This window comes from Netta rufina (assembly GCF_964035555.1).
Source record: "Netta rufina genome assembly, chromosome: 1".
NCBI lineage: Eukaryota > Metazoa > Chordata > Aves > Anseriformes > Anatidae > Netta > Netta rufina.
Window position 1 is genome coordinate 182,411,610 of NC_140123.1, and position 22,192 is coordinate 182,433,801.

The 22,192-nt window shown below is 38.1% G+C and overlaps 1 protein-coding gene across 8 annotated transcripts; it reads left to right on the forward strand.

The window, feature by feature from the left end:
• The first annotated feature begins 4,602 nt into the window (after positions 1-4,602).
• On the forward strand, positions 4,603-20,855 carry ING3 (inhibitor of growth family member 3). 8 transcript variants are annotated; one of them, XM_084287298.1, is made up of 12 exons: positions 4,603-4,728; positions 4,911-4,982; positions 8,646-8,746; positions 10,171-10,236; positions 11,420-11,516; positions 14,071-14,142; positions 14,444-14,563; positions 15,750-15,907; positions 16,251-16,441; positions 17,584-17,776; positions 18,421-18,459; positions 19,859-20,855. In XM_084287298.1, exons 1-12 carry the CDS (start codon positions 4,701-4,703, stop codon positions 19,973-19,975), a joined length of 1,254 nt encoding a protein of 417 aa, XP_084143424.1. In that variant the 5' UTR covers positions 4,603-4,700; the 3' UTR covers positions 19,976-20,855. The 8 variants fall into 8 exon arrangements, 6 of the variants coding, with proteins under 6 accessions (XP_084143424.1, XP_084143423.1, XP_084143425.1 ...); XM_084287297.1 differs by lacking the exon at positions 19,859-20,855 and having other exon boundaries at positions 18,421-19,840; XM_084287299.1 differs by lacking the exon at positions 19,859-20,855 and having other exon boundaries at positions 15,849-15,907; positions 18,421-19,840.
• The last annotated feature ends 1,337 nt before the right edge of the window (positions 20,856-22,192 follow it).

The window sequence follows — 22,192 nt, forward strand, 5'->3', positions numbered from 1 at the left end:
ATTTGAAAGAGTTTGTAATATGTAGAAAATGAAAGTGATTTCTCAGATAGATTATCATGCAGCCATAATACTTCTGGGCCATATTTGCCCTTTTGAGGATCATTTCACAGAAGTGTGAAGTTTCTGCATAGTGCTGCAGTAGACAAGGGTAACATTATTTCTTTGATAGCTTCACCCTGCTTTTTTCCTAGGATCTGGCTTTGGTTGGAGTTTCCCATTACATGAAGTTGATTGCCCAGAACAAATACGATCATGCTGTAACCCTTACATGGTACTCAGTCTCAAGACAATTTAGTTATTTAACAAATGTCCTCCAACAGGCATGATGTGCAGTGCAGCAGGAATGACAGTTATTTCCTGCAGTGAGTATGAGGCTGTGGATGATGCCCCTGTAGCAGCAAAACGGTGGAATATGGGAGATGGTAGGCTCCATGGCAGCTGGGAGGGACAGCTGGACTGTGAGACAGGAAGGACTGACAAGAATGGAAAAACAGCAGCAGCAGCAGCAAAACAGCAGGCAGCAAACAGGGAGTGAGGAAGAATATTGTAGTAAAATTGTTGTAAGTAAAGTAAAGTAAAATTGTTGAAAGCGTGTGAGGAGACCAGTGGGCCTGATGCTGACACTGGCAGACAAAACAGCTAAGAGTGCTGCTACTGACAACACATGCTTGCAGCAGTGCACCGTGGTGAATGGATTCTGGCCCATCAGCCAGGATTGCTGTAGTGTGGCAGTGGCAGGTGCCAAAGAAAATGAAATGCCTGTTTTCTAGTAGTTTAAGAGCTGCTCAGGCTGGTGGCTGTATGTAGGCACTATTGCACCCTTGTGTGGTGCTGCTTAGTTGTCACCGTGTCATAAAATTCTGCTGTGAGAACAGGGTAGCCCTCAGTAACAGACAGGTTTTGCTTTCTATGCTCCAAATGTCAGCAATCCTTGCATGCAAAGTGCAGTGAGGCTCCCTTGTGAGAAAACAGAGCGCAGGAGCCTACCAGCAGTAGCTGAGACCTGAAGTGCCAGTCTAGGGATGTCCTGGGTAGCTCTTTACGGATTTCTTCAGATCAAACCATTAGCAACCAGTGCTTGAAAACAAAGAAAGAAACAAAACATAGGGACTAGAGGTCTGGAAACACCCGATTAGACAACAGTTTAAAATCAGAGTGCTGAAGAAACAACGCAAGAATGGGAGTCCTAAAAGGAAACGGAAAGCCCCTGAAAACATAAGGAAGATACAGAAAAATGGAAAGGGAAAGACCAAGAAAAGGGAAAGACCAACTGATTGGCAGCAGGTGGAATATGAAGATGGAAAGGAGGAAGTTAAGAGCTGTGGCAGAAAAATCTACAAGTGGGAAGAGTGAGAAGAAACTAGAATAATGCAAAAAAGACATTACAGAGACCTGGACTGGGAAAGAACAGAAGCAAGGGAGAAGATTTAAAAGACTTAATACCATCTGAGAAGCATACATCAGAACGTGCATCCATTTTTTTTTTTTTTTTTTTTCTGACACTTGAAAAGTAATGAAACCTTTGCAAGCAACTAGTTTCAGGTAGATCACAGGGCAGCTGTAATATTCCTTCATACCACCATTCTGTCACAAGTGATGATGTGTTATTTATGTGAGACGTTTGCTGGAGAATTGCCATCAACATTAATGATGTTATATTAATAGGAGAAAAAAACGACTCCACTGGCTTCCCTGCCCTTCTCTTCTCTGTCCTAAGCAGTTTTGCTGCTGAATAGAAGTTTTCTGAGCAATGTCTAATGCAATTAACAAATTGAATTTCTTTTTACCTTGAGTTCACAGTTAGTGTTTAGTTCTTTTTCATTGTATTTGCATCCCAATAAACACTGGCATTAATCCATGTTTCTTTATCATGAGCTGTTCTAATTAGGCTGTTCGAAAAGTTAGGTTAATCAATAGAGTTAATTCTTTACATTTATACACAACAGGAAGCTTTCCATTACAAAAAGAGCCTCTTTTGTATGACCTGGGTAGCTAATCGCTTCTTAAAATGTCAGTTTAAACTCTGTTTCATCAGTCTGGCCTGATGAGGTGCACTTTTATAAATGATCTTGCTGAATTTTGTGTGGCTACACATTTAGCTATACCATATGAATTAACATTGTCAGAAATAGAAAACGTGACCAATTCTCCACGTTAAAGAAAAAAAAAAAAAAAAAAAAAAGATAGAAGAAAAGATGCTGAAGACTACAGGAGATGCAGGCAGATAAATAAAGTACCTGTTTGCCTCTGAAAAGATATAGAACAAAGTTAAATTCTATTTTCAATTGTATTCTGCTACTTAATCCTCTCTCATCCCTTGTTGTAAATTAGTATGATGAACATTTTTAAAAGAAGCTTCCTATTTCTATAAGAGCCTCTCACATATTTCAATAAACAATGAAACATAAAGGGAGGGACTCAGACTTTGAAGACAGCAGACGTCAGCCCCACTAGAATTTTGTCTGCCATTCTGTTGGCAAACCTGAGTCCCATTTTCCCTTTCCACTAATGTGGACAAGGCACACACTGCTACTAAAGGGACTGAGGCACAGCCACAAGAACTGCATTTCTTAGATCTGGGCACCATAGCAGGCCGGAACTAGATGAACATATCCTTGCACAATAGCCCTCAGTAATGATTTTGCTTGCTATTCCCAAAACTTGCAAAGATGAGCACATGGCAAACCCAGGCATGAAAACCGGGGCATAAGAGGTCCCAACGTCCTGGCTGTCCTAGGCTTTTGGTTGTGAGGCAAATGGTACGAATTTAATCGTGTGACTGTTCTTCAGTTGTAGTTCTAATGGTGGAGTCTTTTTTGTACAGTATTTTTGTACGATATTGTTCTCTTAAACCTCTGCTGCATTATATACGTACACACCCATGTCTCATCACTAAAGCCACCACTGAACGTAAAAAAAAAAAAAAAAGTGACACCACCTATTCCAATTTTCCCAAATTCCTCTGTCTTTCCTCCTAATGAATACAAGGTGTGATTACTTTAGCTGTGCTTTTGCATGGACTGAGCTCTCTTACCACTTCAAACACTAGGATAAAAGTGCAGGTATTCGTTTTCCCAGGAAGGACCAGAGCCTTTGTTTCCTACAGAACAAAATGTGGCCAAGCAATTTCTCACACAAAATTTCAAAACTATTATTATTGCTACACCAGTGTGTCAAAAGTTATACATTAAAGACTGATCTGTATGAGCAATAGTATATAGATTCTTTCAAGTAACGCTTCTGATGGATAGGAAGTTAGCTTAATTACCTCTAAAAATTGTTAATTGGTATGTATAAAACTGTTCTAGCAGTACAGACAAAATGGCTAATGATGGAAGGTGACCACTTAGGCACTGCCTTTTTTTTTTTTTTTGCAAAGTTAATAGCTGTTGTCAGACAAATTTTTTTCATCTATAATGATGTATAAATTAAATAAATGCTCAGGTGATGCATTTGAGACATAACTAACATCAGTCTTCATAAAGGCTACAGGCAGAATTTATGCTTCACTTCCCAAAATTCAATCACCCTTAGCTCATCACTCACAATGTATGAATTTACAAACTGCCAATAGGATGCGGTTTTCCTTTAGTCCTGACACTCAAAACCATCTTTTATAGGTTTTTACTCAGACCTGGCCTAAACATGTACTTTCTTTCTTTGCTTAGATGCCCATGGCACAGATGGCAACACAAAAATGAGACAAAGAGCATATTAAACACAAGTCTGTTCTGCTATGTCAACTCTTATGTTCTCTGCACCCACACCTCACATCATGCAGTCCCTAAAAATTCCTTTCCCCCAGTCAAAAACCACCAAGTTATACTGTAAGCATGTCTGGATAAAAGCAATCAGTTTCTTCTATGCATTAGTCCATAAGAAGACCGATAAAATAATGATAAAGCAGTAATGAATCAAGTGCTTGAGGGATTGAAACTGCAAGACAAACTTCAGCCCCGAACATTTTAAAGTAAACTACAGCAGGTATTGTGATTGGATTGCAATCTTTATTATATGCTTGTTGTTTCCTAGTGTAAATAGCAATTCTGAAGTCCAGTGAAGCTTCTGTTGTGGTATACTTAGAGTTGTTAGTGCCCGTGTTACTGTGGGATGCGAAGCAGGGCAGCTTTTTTCACATTGGCTCCCTCATGAGAAGACCTAAATTAGAGATTTGTTCCCCTTCTCTGTCATTTGTTGTGCTTTTTTATGCGACACTGCCAGCTATGTGCATTTCAAGGAACGAATAAACACCGAAAAAAACATAAAACGTGCTTAAAAAAGTTGCAAGTTTTTCTCTCTTTAGCTGCGCTTGTGATGCTCCGCTCGGAGCTGGCTTCCTGAGGGACTTCGGAGCAGCCTGCGGAGACACTTTTACATTTTGCCCTAAAAAGCGAGGGCTCAAAGGGGACTTTGTGCAGAAGCGCCCGTCACGGAAACCGGACCGTTACCCGCCCCCGCGCCTCAGGGGAGGGCTGACATGGCGGGGGGGGTAAGACTACATTTCCCGTGATGCCGCGGGGAGGGGGGGCAGCGCGTCACGGCCGCGGACAGCCAATCGCGGCGCGGCCGGGGCGAGCGCCGTCAGCCGCCAATGTTGTTTTCGCGGAGTCGGGCGGCGGGTGCTGTTGGCGGCGGCGCCATCTTGGAAGGGACGAGCCCCCGCGAGCGAGAAGCCCCTGGGCGCTGGCCCGGCCGCCGCCATGCTGTATCTGGAGGACTACCTGGAGAGTGAGTGGCTGCGGGCCGGGGGCGAGCGGCCGGGAGCGGGAGGGAGGAAGAAGAGAGGAGTGGGGAGGAGGGGAGCCGCGAACGGCGAGGCGGCGGCGCCCCCCCTCCCCCACGGCGGCGGGAGCCTGCCTGCCTGACCGGCCTCCCCCCCTCCTCCCCCCCCCCCCTCCGTGTGCCCGCAGTGATCGAGCAGCTTCCCATGGATCTCCGCGACAGGTTCACCGAGATGCGCGAGATGGACCTGCAGGTGCAGAGTACGTGAGTCCCGCCCCCTCCCCGCCTCCTCCGCGCCGAGCCGGCCCCCGCCGCTCCCCTCGGCCCTGGCCCGGCCCCGCCGCCGGCTCCGGCTGCTGCTGGCCGCGGGAGGCGGCGCTGCGGAGGGCCCTGAGCCGCCGGGACTGGGCGCGGGCTCTGTCGCGGAGCCGGCCCGGCGCTAGGACCCAGCCGGGGAGCGGCGCTGCCGGGTTTGTGCCGCTCCCGCGGGCGTTGCGGGCGGCGCGTCCCGAGCTCTGCAGGTTTTCGGTCCCGAAGAGCAGTGGTGGTGGCTTGGAACTGGAGTTGTTGCCCCACTCTTTCAGCAGGTAGCGGTGCGCTGCTTCGGAAACCTTCCAGCCAGCCCCCCTCACCGTATCGGATGCGGAGGAGCTTTTTGCTTAGGCTCTCGTGCCGTAGCCGACGCTTAACCCAAGCATACAGTCAGCTTATGATTTCTTTATAAATCCTGTTGTGCGTATCTGCGCAGATCCCAATGCAACACGCCGCCTCACACAGATTTCAGGACATGTTGCCTTTTGATCTTCACTAACAGTCTCATCAGGGACCTGTGTCCCATAACACTCAGGTGTTGCTGTTGTTTTAATGCAGAATTGATACGTTTATTTATAACTGAGATGCTGAGGTCTTTGTTAATGAAACTTGTACAAGAGATTGTCAGCACTGAACACCTGAACTTTCATAAAGGAGAATGAGAGAAAGAGCAAGGGCTGAAGTAACAAGTGAATGTTGTACGGTAATACAAAATGCAACACCATGCTTTCAATATTTTACCCTGTAGGAGCACAGTTCTTGAAACCAATAGCTTAATTTATAGTAGTTTGAGGTGAGGTCTCTTGGGTATTTGAGTGGACCCAGCTGCTCAGTGTAATAGGTTAGTGACATGTTGAACTGGATATAGGATTTTCTGTATACCATGGCTTAAGCATTGGCTTCTGTACTTAAAAGTTACGAGAATAGATCAGTTGCCCTGTATGAGAGAGAACACTTGAAGTAACTATTGAGGGGGTGGAACTACCAACTTAGTTCCACATAAGGTAAAACAAATTGGCTTCTGTTGAGTAGAGAGGCAAACTCTTGGTTTCTTGAAGTGTGTTTGAGCACTGAGCCAACCAGCGCCAGCAAGGTTGCACCAGTGTCGTTTCCTTTGCTTTAACTGGAAGTGGCAAAAATCACTCTTAATGCATATTGGAAGTGGCGTGTAACACTGAATATAATATGCAAAGACTTAGGCCTAGAGAAAGTTTTCTTGGACCTTGGTACTTCAGTAATTCTTGCACAGTGAGAAACAAGGCATCCAAAGTCCTAATGAAACTTCTGGGCTCGCCTCTCTTCAGAAGGCAGGATACAACATGTGAACCCATAGACTATTGTGGTGCTATGTAACAGTGACTTCTTGCTGTGAAGATTCAGTGCCTCTGAAGCACTTGAGAACAGTGCTTTGATAAGTGATGATGTGCCAGAAACCTGCAGAAGTCTTGATTGAGAGATAAATGTGTGCGTTAAGAGTGAATGCTGGCTTTATATTCTGTCCTGTTTGGACCACGCAGACTTCCGAAGGGGCAGGTGCTGCTTTTTGTCATCGTAAGAAATATAAGCAGGCTGGTGTCTACTGTATGTCCTGATAAGGCTGCTGTGGGAAAAGCGAAGAGCATCTGAGTTGCAGCTTGGTTCTTGAGCTCCAACTGAGAGATCTCCATGTGGAGTATAATCTGTTCTAAGAAATTAGTATGGCAGAATGTATCACAGTTAGGTTAAGGAGGGGAAAAAAAACAACAGGACTTAAGTGTATTGTAGAGAACCTTTCATATAATGTGATCGAGATGACCTGCATTCCCCTTTGCCATGTTTCTGGTGAAAAACATTTCTGTGGAAGTTTTCACTTAGGCAATTTCACACAGACCAAAATTCCTCCTCAATTAGAAGAAAGGTTTCTCATTCTCATGTCTATGGAGCCATTATAATAATCATCACCCGGCTGTTTTCATTCTAGGAACAGGAGATAGAGCACATTGTCCTTCAGCTTTATGAACAAAATTATAGTCATCTGGTCAAAGAACAAAGCTTTTGTAAGCTTCCATGTAAAATGTGTGCTGCTTGCTTGCTGTTCAGTCTTCGTAATCTTCCCTCAGAATAGCACAGTGAAAGTGGAAAATGTTCACTTCACAAAAATGTTCACAAAAATTCTCCCACTTCTAATCTGTTTTACACCTAAGTTTGTTGACTACTTTGTCTGAATCTAAATAATGTTGTGAGTCTACGTCACAACTGTTTTGGTTTAGGATTAATTGTGCTCTCTCCAGTCTAAAGTTACTAGTTATGTGTTGGTTCTGATGCTGGAGATTCTCAGCATAGGTAAAATCAATAAACCGTAGATTGTTTAGTACGTGTGATTTTTGTTACTATTTAAGTGACCAACTAGTTCTAGTTGGTGGGTTTTACAAAATTGAGAATACCTTCAGGCTCCATTGGCTTCAAAGAACTAACTAATCATATTTGCGGATTCATGAGTTTCTTGAAGTAGTTATTTAGTTATTCCACCTCCTCCCTCCACTCCCAATCATATGGGGCAGTTTTAATGCTGGTTTCTAAGACATATTTTACACACAGAGCCAGAAGTCTGTAGGTAGGTGGTGCATTGTCATGTTTAATGTGAAACTATTATCTGGACTGTATTGCTGAGAGTCCTGCTTAAAAAATAAAATGGCAGTACTTCCCTTTATCTTGAGCTTAGCCAGGCTCTCAAAGCTAGTTTGACTGGGGCAGCTGCTTGTTTTTGGAGATATGCAAGCTGTTGCATGCATATACAACATGCATGTCCAGCTGCTGAAATATTAAACTTGGTGCTTGTTTTGAAGAAGGGTGAAAGGAAAAGAAATCTCTGTTCTTGTCTCAATCAATAACCGAACAAGTAACCTGTAGTTGATGTTTTCCTTCCTTACAATCACAAATGTTAGAAAATTTGTGTTACTTGTTCCCCTTGTGATATTTCTCAGCTACATGTAAGCGAGAATCCTGTCCATGGTATCTCATGGTATCTCTCTCTGTGCATTTTCTTCTCAGTTCTATCATACAGGGGCTAGGGGTGGGAGTACCCCTGTGAGCATTTTCAGTTTACTCTTACCCTTCCTTGCATACTACTGGAGAGGGCCTTGAGGTAAAGGTGGTGACTTGACTCTTTGGTTGCTCTACCCTTTTGAGGCACTAATTTTTTTTTTCAATTATTTGGTTTTGTATTTGACTGTTTCTCTTAGGAGAACATTTTGTTTCCTGCCCAGTTTGTAACTGGCTAGAATGTTCCAAAGTCAGCAGTCTAGAGCCCTGGGTGAGGAGTTTGGGTCATGGTTTAAGTCACTACCACTGCTCTTAGGGACAAAAAACCTTTAGAACTTGGAGGCCTGCCTGTCCCATGTGGAGAGCACAAGAACCTTGATGAGAATCTTAACAGAATGCAATTCTGCTTCTTGGAAATTAAGGTAAATATTTCCATCCTCTGTCCACTGTCACGTGTTTTGTTCTTTTTTGCTCTAGTAGTTTATGCCTCGGTCCTGTCAACTTTGTTTAAGAGCAGTATGCCACTTTATTTTATAATGTTTCCGTATGTTAGAAGATAAATATTATCTTAATCTTTTCCTGTGCTACAGATGCAATGGATCAGCTTGAGCAGAGGGTAAATGAATTTTTTATGAACGCAAAGAAAAACAAACCTGAATGGAGAGAAGAACAAATGACATCAATCAAAAAAGTAAGGATATCACAGGAGTGGGTCACATTTTTCTTTTGAAAAAGAAGATAACCTTAGGAAAAAATAGTTTATCATTGATAGAGACTTACTTAAGTGTTCGGAGCTGTGACTTCCCCTGGGCATTAACAGGAGATGGATAGAACTACCTAAGAGGAGAAAAATGACTGAAAGGTTTCTTTGATCAGGCATTTCTCTCAAGTTTTACCCAGTATTTGCTATTATTATTAAAAAAAAAAAAATAAAAAATGTTAGGACCTCAAAGCAGTGAAGAAGCTGGGTACTAAATTTTCAACTTGAGACATTTTGTTCCTGCTTGTGTGACTTGAAGCTATGCAAGTTAATTGGCCTTTTTGTTTTTTAAAGGATATTTTTCAAGCTTAGTTTCAGCATTGTCTGTGACTCTGCCCATGTACTTGTGTATAGTATACATATGGTATATGTAGCATTAGGGAGAGAAGAGTGAGAAGATGGATGTGTTTTTCATTTTGTTTTATCCTTCAGCACTTAGGCATTGGTGGTACTGTTAGCAAGGTGGTTCATCACTTTGTCAGGAAAAAAAATCCTCTCTAGTCTCCTACACATGCTACTTCAGCCCCTTAGTAAGCCAAGGGTTGTGTCCTTAATTAATACAAATAGATGTCTTTATTTAAAAAAAAAACAAAAGTGAAAATCAAAACATTAACCTCACTACAATAAAAAAATATATATATTTTTTTGATTTTAGTGGTATAAAGATTTCAGTTAGTTTTCACCTAAGCAAGGCACTTTTCAGTGGAAATCAAAATAAAAAGGCGCTTAAAAAACTTAAAAGCCTGTTTAAAACTAGAGATAAAATATGCTTACACAAACTTAGAGAAGTCTTATCTATGGATTTTCAGTGTTCAGAGCACATTTCAGAATTGCATCTTTAGTCAAATTTTTTTTTAATTCATCTATAAGTTAAATTATTTTAAAATACATGAATATAAGCTATATACATTACTTCTCACCATATTTAACTACAGTGTTGAAAAGGCCTCCCATCACACTACTGTGTAGCATCATTTGGAAGGGCAGTAGTATCTGCAGTGATTTTAAAGATCCATATGAAGTAAAAATCATCATTTCACATTGAGTCCATACAAATCCAAGATCGGTCCTTTTTTAGAAGTGAACCAGCTTGTGAAATGGAAATATCACTACTAGGGGAAGTGTCCACATCTTGTAGTTTCACGTTTTCTAAGGCACAAATAAAAAAATGATACCTAATAGAGCTCTCATCTAGCATTTAGCCCATTGTTGCTTACAATAGAGTTTCACAGTCTTTCTGAGAACTTACTTGAATTTCTACTTTTAACATACATTTTGTGCTGGGTTACAATAGCTTAAAATAACTGAAGCAATTTGGTTACATTCATGATTTAAAAACATTCTCTTTATAACAGGATTATTATAAGGCTTTGGAAGATGCAGACGAAAAAGTACAACTGGCTAATCAAATATATGATTTGGTAAGTAGACAGAAGTCGTGTACTGAATTACCTGAATTAATGCCTTAAGGACTCTCAACATTTCAATAAGTACTAAAGCTGTGGTACCTGTGTTACATCACCTTCGTGCACAGACCTTTTGCTGGTGAAAGACATTTAATGTTTTATTGACTTCTAAAAATTTTGTTGCTTGTACACAAAATGTACAGAAATAAAAACTTTGGATTTCTAAAATTAGCATATGCTTTTGGGGGATTTCTTTGTTTTTTTGAAGAGCACCACAGGGAAGTTACTCCTCCTTGTAGTATGTGCGTTTCGAGTTTTAAGAATATTTATTTTACACCTTCTTAGAGAACAAAACCTACAAGTTACTGATTTAAAATATAGTAGGCATAAAGCAAGTATTTCTTGTTTTGCTTTGGTTCTGCTTCAGTCTACTAAGGAGTGTTGTAATTTACCCTCTTTTGGTTAGCTGGTAACTGCAAAAACTTGTTCAATTTTTAATAGTTTAAATATAGGTGTAGTATTCTGCTGTATGACTACAGATGTAGAAAACATTTCAAACATGGTGTTTCTTTAGATTTTGTTGATGTTAAGTTTTGGTACTCAAGAACATGTCATACCTTACTCAGAAGCACATAAGTCTTTACATTTTCATTTTATAGACCCTTCTACTCAATACTGATGCTTACTGACATGCACAGTGGCATACATGCAAGTATTGCTATTCAGGAATCCTGTAATTTCCCTATAGCACAAGCTCTTCTAAAGAAAAAACACACATCATAACGCTGTTCTTTGTTTTCCACATTCTATACCCATACTCGCAACATCCCCAAATGTTCTTAGCCTTTTTTTCCTCAAAGGAAATGCTTAACACTGTGTCTTGGAACATTGCCTACAGTAAGAGGAGGGCTTCTAAGCTGTTAAGCCAATATGCAGCCATGCTGTATCCTATAATTCTCTGGGCAACTTAGAAGCAACAGCCCATTTTGGTGTTAGTTCAAGTACATCTAGTGTCTCTGCTGAGTTAGGGGAATGTAGGTGAACAAGAATTACGCTTCTGTGTGTTCTTCTATATGTGGTTAGTGCTATATGGCAGAAGATCCCTGGAAGGGAAATACTTATCTACACTTTTAATCTATGTCTGCTATTTGAGTTCCAGAACTGGATTCTATTTACTGTTGCTTTGTCTCAAAAACAGGTAGACCGTCACTTAAGAAAACTGGACCAGGAACTGGCTAAATTTAAAATGGAACTTGAAGCAGACAATGCTGGGATTACAGAAATACTAGAGAGACGTAAGTATACATAATTTTCTTGATGGATTTTCTATCACTTTACAAAAATACCAAAAAAGTTGTTAGTGGCCTGCAATATTTCCACTTGTTTTGAAATTACACTTTGACCTACATACTTTTCATCTGTCAGTGATTCTCAGGTTTTAGTTCCAACCTTGGTTTTTACCAGCACAGTCAAAATACAACTGAGAAATTAGAATAACTTTTTTTCACTGAGCTATTGCACTTGTGAATTGCTACAGTAAGGTAAAGAATTCTTTAAACCTGTTGGTAATGCTATAGTTATCTAAATAAAGTATTGCAACCTAAGCCTGCCACCTGCTCACCCAGATGAAAGCGTACCATTTCTTAAACAAAGTGATTGCCACCACATTGAGGAAAGTGGGTGTTCCAGTTAGAGGCACGGAATGTCAAGTATTGTGGAGAAGAAACCATCTTGCTTAACAAATAGTGCAGTATAGCAAAGCTAGCATTCAGAATGTAAATGTGATATAATGTGACAGGTCTGTGGCCAGCTTGGTGTGGAACAATCCAGCCTTTCTATACCTGTCAGCATTTAGACGTCAGCTTCAAATGTGATTGTGTTTTTTGTGTTCTTGAATTTTGAAGTTCATTTAGCTCCATAATCACAGAAGAGTCAGTGACTCTTCTTCATAAGCAAGGCTAGTAAAAGGTAAGCTAAATCACCTGAAGAAATTAGGAGTAAACATTCTTTCTTTGAACTTTAAATTTGCCATAAAAGCTGTTTCTTTTGATATTTTGTTTGTAATTGCTATTGTAAAATAACAGGCACAAAAAGAAAACTGTGAAGTAAGTGTTTTTTAATGAATTAACAACTGCAGAAAAGGACTAGCTTATTTTAATCAGAATCCAAGCTGAAGTTTTACGATCTAATACTAACTTAAGTCGGGGCATTTGTTTGATGAGGTAGGTAGGATTTTCAAAACTGGAAATATAAGCGTACCATATAGCATATTACATCTTTAAGGTACTCTACTATTTAATAAGATGAAAAGTAGAAGCCTCTTAACATTCTTAGCTTTCAGAGTAAATACATATTATTGAGGTTCCTCCAGAGGGCAGCCTTTGGACTAATTCATAACGTGATGAATGTCAGCTCAGCCAAAATACCTCTGTGCTATTAACCTCTTCCAGAGTAACTTCTACATTTTTGTAATGACTTTCAAGTACTTTTTTAAAGTACTGAAAAAGAAAGAGGTAAAGAAGAAATGTAGGAACTGCAGATTTGGAGAAATTGATATGAATTACGTAAATTGTCTTCTGTATAAATGTAAAATGCTTAGTTTTGCAGCTAGTCTTTGCTGAATATTGATACACAAGTTGTTTATTGTTCTAATAGGTATTTATGGTCATAGTCCCTGCTATGTTGTAATCGTTGAGGTGAGTGGGTAATATTGCAAGATAGGTTATTCTTACACTTGCATTTGCCCACCCTCACTCCACCCTTTGTGTTTTGTTTTTTCTTTTATTTATTCTTTGGATTGCCACACTGTATTTTGAATGTTAGAGAATTTGGGTGCTGATCTGAAACCTTGAAGGATATTTCTAGTGTTTGCGTGGTTTGAGTCGATGTGACAAGATGGGAGATTACCTCATTAATACAGTTTATCTGTTACTGCACTTTGACATTTATGTTCATAAGTGTAGCTATGATCTTTTTTTCAGTTTACATCAGCGCAGATTGTCAGTATTTCTGGTGCAGCATTACAAGTCTATGTGCAACTCATTGGAACAAGTAGCATATTGCAAGCAGTGTTGTTCTTGGGTCTCCTTATTGGCCTTGATTTTAACTGTGTTTCAACAGTTGCACAGCAGCAGTCACCAATTTCCATTTTAAAACTGCTCTGTTTTAAAAGGCTTCACAAATGAAAAGTCCTGTTTAACTAGCTTAATTTCCTTTTATGACAATGATACCCACTTAGATGACCAAGGGAAGCCAGTAGGTGTAATCTTGTTGGATTTCAGCAAAACTTTTGATAGTGTTTCTCTTAGCATCCTTCTGGACAAAATGTCTAGCATACAGCTAGATAAACATATAATACGATGTGCAAACGATTGGCTGGTGGGTCAGGCTCAGAGGGTTATAGTAAATGGGGTTGCGTCAGGCTGGTGGCCATTCACTGTTGGGGTTCTGTTGGGCTCCCTCCATTTTAGGGCTTTACTGTTTCAATGTAGGACCCAAAGGTATGTTTGCATATGTTTGGTATGTTTGGGTAAGTTTGCAGACTTATGTTTGTGAGTGTTTGGCCAGCGTTCTCAGACAGATGGTTTGGCTTTTGGGTGTTCCTTTGTGGAGCCAGGAGTTGGACTCGGTGATCCTTATGGGTCCCTTCCAAGTCAGGGTACTCTGATTCTACTTGATTTCTCCTGGTTTTATTATGGGAAGGATTGGAACTGTGGCAAAAATCCTTCTGATTAAAATAAATGTAACTATGTAGTGATTTGGTTAATATTGTAAAGACTTTTAATATCTGAAAGTTAAAAGTGTCAGTGGTGACTTTAAACTTCTCTATCCTTTTTACCTCCCTGTTAGGGTCTCTGGAGCTGGACACACCGTCGCAGCCTGTGAATAACCATCACGCCCATTCTCACACTCCAGTAGAGAGTGAGTATTGGAGATTAAAACTATGTTTACTTTTTAGGTTTCTTACTCTAGTCATCAAGTAGTATTAAGTAAAAAAAAAAAAAAAAAAAAAAAAAGTCTGAACTTGTATTATTTTCTTCCAAACATTGGGGGAAAAAATGTTATAATGCATTGATGATTTCTATTCAGAAGAACTGCATGAAGGAAATAAGATTTTGCTGGAGGCAGCTAGTTGAAAGTGCTGTTTTATTTTCTTAGTTACAGTTTTACTTTCAAGCTTAAAAAGTTTTGCTTTTAAGTTCCCTTCATTTGTTCTACTTAGAAAGGAAACACAATCCATCTTCTCACCATAGTGCAACAGATCATGTTCCTGAGAAGAAGTTTAAATCTGAAGCTCTTCTATCTACCCTTACTTCAGATGCTTCTAAAGAAAATACACCAGGTAATCTTAATTGTTTTAGATTTTACTACTTTTTTAGAGGGAGAAAAGAAATCAAATTATATTAGTAAACCTCTCTTTTTGAAATTAGAGGTTCATAGCTTTTCCTTTGGGATATTCAGTCATTTGAAACATGAGAAATTGCAAGCATTGTTACTCATCTGTGTTTTCCATGAAGTTCATCAACTTTACTGTCACCTGACAGCTGCATGTTCACTGTTTCTTTTTATTTACATTGTTTAGAAGACAATAGCAGTACCGTTTCATTCAGCCAGTGGTAGAAGTAAGAGATCTATGTGTTATTTTTGGAAAGAGCCACATGGGCTTAATCTCCCAAGTAGGAAAAGAATTTTCATTCATCTTTTAAGGGTTGGTACAACCTGGCATTCAGCTGTCATGAAATAAAATTGTTTTGAGTATTGTGTTTTTTAAAACAGGTGAGAAGTCCTTTTGATTTTTGAATAAAAACAAACCACAACTTTCTGTACGTTTTCAAAATGAGGATATTTCATAGTTTCTTTTCTGAGAACGAAAGATCATGAGAGGGTATAGTAAGTAAACTACATTTGTTTTTGGAATCTAATACTGTTTTAATGCTAGGTGTAAAGAAGTCTCCTTTGTAGTCCCTTTATTCATTTTTAAGGAATTTCACATGAGATGGCAAATAAAATGGAACTATGTTTGAACAGGTGCCAGTCTGTAGATGGTCATGAAAATCTATGGTTCATTACAATTGTGATTTTTTTTTTTTTTTTTTTTTTTTTTTTTTTTTTAGTTTTTGGAATTAAGACTGTGCTATTTTAGGAACAGTTAAGTTGTACGTTCTGATTCTTACTGACTGCTGGGACAATTGAGGAAAAAGTCTTATTTCAACTGAGGTTAGGTTTATATAGACATGGCAGCCGGCTCCATTACTCAGTAGCTGAATATGACAGTGGGGACTGTCTGTCTAAAAGGATTCCTTGCACATTAGGATAGGGAACTTTTTTTTTTTTTTTTTAAGCCAATACTGGCTGTGTCAAATTTATTTTCTTATATATATTTTTAACTTTTTCTTCCAAATGATTGGACAACTCTGGTGCATAAATGGAGTTCCTATTCTTTCACTGGTTGTCATATATAACTCTTCTTAAAATGCAGAGGAATTTAGTTTCATTTTGAATTTCATCAATGTGTTCTGTTCATCAAGGGTGTCGAAACAATAATTCATCATCTTCTTCAAACAATGCATACAATACAAACTCTTCTCAACCATTGGCATCATATAACCTGGGCTCATTATCTTCAGGATCGGGGGCCGGTGCTATTACCATGGCAGCAGCTCAAGCAGTGCAAGCCACAGCACAGGTAATGTCAAAACATTCTTGTCAGCCTGCCATCCACTGTTAATTAAGAAGAAAGACTTTTTTTTTAATCTGAACTTCTACAATCACTTTCAGCTGATGTGATTCAGTTCTCATATTATCATCATTGTTTATATGCTACAGTTTCATCCTCTACATCTTCCATAAAAGGACGGCTTATTTTGTAGCTTTTCCTCTGGGATATTCTTACCCATTTTTACCACTTACCATACATCCTTTTGTAAAAGGATAACTTATGAATCTGTGTGAATAATAGTTAGCGTCCTGGTATGTCTTACATAAGAGCTCTCCTGTGCAATCTGATACACTGTGAGTATTCCTTTTAGATGAAGGAAGGAAGAAGAACATCCAGTCTAAAAGCCAGCTATGAAGCATTTAAGAACAATGATTTTCAGCTTGGAAGAGAATTTTCATTATCCAGAGATTCAACTGGGTATTCATCATCAGCTCTGGCATCTACGTTAACACAAACATTAAGTTCATCAAACACAGATTCACGAAGTGGCAGAAAAAGCAAGTAGGTTTTGTTGTTGACTGCGGTTATGCTTTTAAGAGAGCTAAACTTTCCCTTGAAGGCCGTGTTAGAAATAATTTGTATTTAATATTCATGGGAGAAAAAAAGAAGCAGAAAGTAGTTATTCTCAGCTGGTCTTTTTTTTTTTTTTGTACAGGACTTTCTTCTTTTTCTCCTCACATCTCTTTTTATTTAAGCAAACTCACTTCAAGGTTTTAAATGTTCTGATTTGCTTTTTTTGTCTGTTACATCGCATAGTTTCTTTTCTCATTTTTCCCTCTTTCGGAGAGATGATTTGGCCTAAATGTAAATGTTGGGGATTACTATGCAGTGCTTTATAGATGGTTTTGAAATAAATCTGGAGATTTTCTTCATGCCACTTCACAGATAATCACAACACATTATGACATCTGACAATCTAAGAGAAAATTGAATTATTTTTATTTCTGATTAGGATGAATTTTTAAAGCATTTGATGACTCTAGTCTTTTGCTTGAAAGAGTTTGTCCCAGAGTGTACAGCATTTTAAACTGACTTGCATTTTTTTTATTTCTTCATATAGATTTGTGTTCATCCACTGTTCAGTTAGTAATTTTATTTTTAGACGCATTTTTCATCTACATATATCTTGGGTGTCTGACCTGACATAGAAGCAAAGGCATAGGATTTGTATACTGGTGCTATTCCAGAGGAGTGATTGGTGATGCTGGAGTAGAGATTAGCATAGGATCAGTCATCTTCAAAAAACTGTTCTCTATTGGACGTGACATATGACATTACTTATATGCAAATTCCTGTTTTATCGGTAATATTTTCTTGATGGAGACTTGACACCAAGTCTGTCGATTAAAACTCTGTGAAGAAAAACATTCATTGAAACTATTTGACAGCGTAAAGCTCTTAGGCTATTTTAATCAATGGAATTTATCTTGTACTAGCAAGCTGGTAAGACTGGGTTACTTTTCCAAAGAGATTCAGTTTGACCATCTCGGTTCTTGCAGTTCTTGAGTGAAATCTGTTAGGGGAATGCCACTTTGGGATTTACATACTGCAGTGCTTCAGTCGGCAAAGAATTGCTTTCAAGACATTCCACTTGGAAGTAAATGAATTCAAATTATGGCATGCTGTTTTTTTCTTTTTTCCAGAAACAACAACAAATCCTCAAGTCAGCAGTCCTCATCATCCTCCTCTTCATCCTCTCTGTCGTCGTGTTCTTCTTCATCTGCACTGGCACAAGAACTGTCTCAGCAAACAGCAGTAATACCAGAGTCTGATTCCAATAGCCAAGTTGACTGGACCTATGATCCAAATGAGCCACGTTACTGCATTTGTAATCAGGTAAAAATGTCTTCCAGCCTGAAATATAACTGGATTTGCTGTTTCACTGTGGGTGAACTTTCTCCTCTGATTGTTTATTTAAAAAAACAGGTTTTTTTTTAAATGAGCAGAATTTCAGTGCTATAAATAGCATGTTTTTATCTATTTACTGGTAATACAAATAACGAATTCAACTGTTGAAGCTAAAACTAAAAGTTTTCCTGCGATATGCCATACTTGAAGAGTTCTGAATTTTTTAATAAATACTTCAGGAACTTCTAAATTCAGAATTGAACGAGTTCACAGTGACTTTAATTAAAATGCTAAGTTAAAGTAATGCTTGTTTTCTCCTACTTTTTCTTTTATAAAATAAATAAATGATGGTAAAGATACTATTTTTGTAAAAGGCACCTAGAAACTTGAAAGACTGAATCAGAGCACAAGACACTTGTGTATAAAATAAGAACAGGCATTTTAAATACTTTCAAGTATTGGATTTTTTTTTAAGACTTTATAGAATTCTGTGATTCTTGTGAAGGTATCTAATTGTTTCAAATAGAGCTTGAAATTGCCATATGTGCAAGGGAAATGCCAAACATAAAAGTGCTTTGAATTCCATCCCTTTTAAAATGTTGATTGCTTTTAATTATTTTCTTTTTTACCAGGTGTCGTATGGTGAAATGGTAGGCTGTGATAACCAAGATGTAAGTAACAACGTTCTGAATGTTCAGAAGAGAGTCCTTGTGCGTGTAACTTGCTTACAGGAACTGCTTCTCTTTAGAATTGTTTTTACAGTAGCGTGCTTTTTACTAGTTTTCAATATTAGTTAAAACACAGAACGGTAAAGATTTTTATTTTTAGTTTGTTTGCTTTCAAAGCTCCCCCCCAAAAAAAAAAAAAAATTTTCAAGTCCCCTACCTCATCTTGGACTTACCAGTGATGTTAAAAGTAAATAAGTCACATATAAGATAGGTGGAAGTGAATAGAGACAGAAGGAAATATGTTTCTAATATTATTCTTCCCAGCCACATGCGAGTTCCATGTATTTCTCCTTGGTTAAGCACAAAAACATTCAATTATTTTGTGTAATGAGTATTCAGTCCTATGAAACTTGCTTTTAAGAACTTATAAGTTTGTGAAGCTCTTCTGTTCTAAACAAAACTGCCGCTTGGTAATTTTTTTTCTGGTTGAAAGACCTTTTTTTGCTTAAAAAGCATATACAAAAAATAGAAGTTGAACTTTGAACCTTTGCATTAAACAAACTTGAATATTTCATCCCCTGTTCACAGTCTTAAGTGTTGTAATTACATACTTGTAATTTTTTTCCTTCTATGAACAGATTAAAATTTAAAACAAACAAACAACAAAAAATTCCAACCTTGAAACTTTCTTTAAATATCAGAAACGTACCACTTGAATATTCTGATGCTTATGGATTTCACTTTTACTACTTTATTTTTTTTATTCTTACTTCCTCTTTCATGATTTATATTGAGACTGAAGGAATAGTGCAGAAAATCAGTTAGTGAAAGAATGAAAAAGAGAAAGAGAGGTTTGCAGTTGATATTAGAAACAGTGGTAGTGTCAGGTTCATAGAAAATTTTATGGAAAAACTTAAACAGAAGTAGAGCTTAAGTGTTTGTGTGAAAAGTACAACGTGAATTAATGTCCATGTGAGTTGAATCATTCTTTAGGAAACTTCTCCACATCTGTCTCCCCACAGTTCAAATTCTTTTAGAAGTCTACACCTTTTCCTGGGAAGGTTTGACGTATTTAAAATACTCCTTATTTTTGGGAACTTCTAGCTCTTTCACTACTAGTACCATTTATCCCATTCAAATAAGGTTTAAAAGAACATGTCAGTGTAAGCATGTGCTTACTGAGATACTGCTGCATTCAAACAGAAGTGAGTGATGACTGTTACGTCACTTAGAAATGTTAGAAAAGAAGAGGGATTCAGTCCCTCGTTTTTTTCCTTTATTTCTTGTGCAAGGCAGAATCTATGCTTTTTGCCAGCCCTTCTGTTTTCATAGAATTTTACTTGTGATAGATGTTGCAAGAAAAAAGGAAAATCCCACACCTTCTCTCTCTCTATTTTTGTAGTGCCCCATTGAGTGGTTCCATTACGGATGTGTTGGACTGACAGAAGCACCAAAAGGGAAATGGTACTGTCCACAGTGTACGGCTGCAATGAAAAGAAGAGGCAGTAGACATAAATAAATGTCTTCATCTGGAAAACAAATTGCATACTAGATTTTTTTTTTTTAGAGGACTTGTGGTGGGGGTTTCTCCCCTTACCCACTTCTTTGCAACCACTTAAAAAGGGTTAACATAGCAGTCATAAGATCTTGAACTATTGATTTTGCTGGTTGTGTTTTAATATTGTAAGTAAATTGTTTATGCACAATGATGTGCTACAGATACTATTCCAGTGAGCCTTGGGTTGTGCCAGTGGCCAACATATGCAGACATTTGTACTATCAAACCATTTTCTCTAAGCAGTGGGCATTCTACGATTACTCAATCTTCAAAATTCTGATAAGTCAAGATTTTAAATGTATGTTTTATATTCAACAGATATATTCTGCTGCATGTACTGTACTCAAGAGCTGTTATGTAACACTATGTATATAAATGGTGCAGAAAGTCATTGCTTCTTAAAAAAAAAATATAAGACAATGGTTTTTAAAATGCCTTTATAGCTTTGGTTCTTTATGAAACTTAATTCAGCAGGCTGAAGAAAATGGTTCTTGTATACAGCGGGCTGTTGTCCTCTAGGGTACTTGAGTATGTAAAAACAAAACAAAAAATGCTGTAGGATAAAACAAACTTGTGCCATTAGTCTTTATATGTTTCTGCTCCAGAGAAGGTGCAGACCATAAGAGGAAAAAAAGGTGTTAAAGTGATGATAAATTTTTATACCAAATGTGTTTATTTTTTTGTGCAAGTAATCCTTTAAATTTGAATTGTATTAGGTGTTAAAATAAAACAACCTCAACTCCTCGAATTAATGTTTTCTGTGCATTTGTCAAAAAAAGAAACGGGTTGTTCCTGAAATGATCTCAAAGGAATATAGCAAAGTTTGCTTGAGGAATTCCTGCCATATTCTTTCCTGGACAGCGATGTTCATGTACAAGCCAACACATGGTGCAGCAAAGACGTAAAGGGATAAATAGTTCATCCAGCTGTAGAATCCCTGGAGGTAACAAGGGATATTATGTTAGGAAGCCTAAATGGAGGCCAATAAATGTTTGGATCCTAAAGACCTGATAGTTGAGCATTGTACATATTGTAGCACAGAATCAGCTTGTATTTAAATGGGAGCCTTTTAAAGTTACTACATTTGACTGTTAATATAATGGAAAGATTCTGGATTTTTCATTCCATCTTGTTTATTTTGGGTGTAGGTTGTAGATTTGCTTTCACGGAAAATTGCCTTTTGTTGTTTTTGTGTGGCTCTTTTATGTAGCAGTGCTGAACAGAAACAAAATTATTGCTCCTTTTCACACCCTCCTTCCTTCCACTACTAAAAAAAAAAAAAAAAAAACACGTTCCATTTGGAGTAAAGATTTTTTTTCATAGCACTGGGATTCTCGTTGGGCTGTCAGGGTAGTTTTCATGGACTTTCATGGTAGTTTTCCTTGAAATCTTTCCAAACACATGTAGAGGGAAGGAGAGAGAGAGAGAGAAAAAAATAGTATTTCACCACATGACTGCAAATAATGTCAAGGAAATCGAGTGGATTACTAGTATCAGGAGTACATGCAGAAAATACAGGTTTTATCTTTAAAAAAAAAAAAAAAAAAAAAAAAAAAGAAAACAGGCTTCTGTCACAATATTTTTAATGAAGAAGGTAATCATTTTAAATTCATACTAGGAAAAAGTAGATGAATAAGAAAGAAAACGTGATTATGGATAATAAAGTATCTTTGGTAAAAGATTAAGGTATAAGTTGATTAAAAAAAGCAAATGGCAATATAACTAAGGTTCCAGTAAAACTCTAACATTACTCTGAAATTAACCAACTGTGTATGCATTTCTGTGGAAATCAGTCTAAAGAACACTTCAGGACTAGAATATCTGGTTTTGAGTGAGGCTTTTGAGACTATAGAGATAAGAGAAACTATTTGTTCAATAGGAAACTGGTGCCATGCTGTGAATTTAAGTTAAATAGGCAATAAGTAATCTAGACTTCCTTTGGAATGGATGTTTGAGTCTCTAGGACTAAGAACAAAATTCCTTAAGAATTAAGACAATAGATATCAAACTCCTTCACTCTAGTGGTGACAATACCTAGAATGGTACAGAGTGCAAATCCAAAAAGAAGTTTCAAGCTTTAGCAAACTGGTTTGCTGTTTCACCTGACTACATATACATATATATGTATATATACACACACACACTTTAATGGAGCAGGTAGGTAGAGAGCTCAAAGGA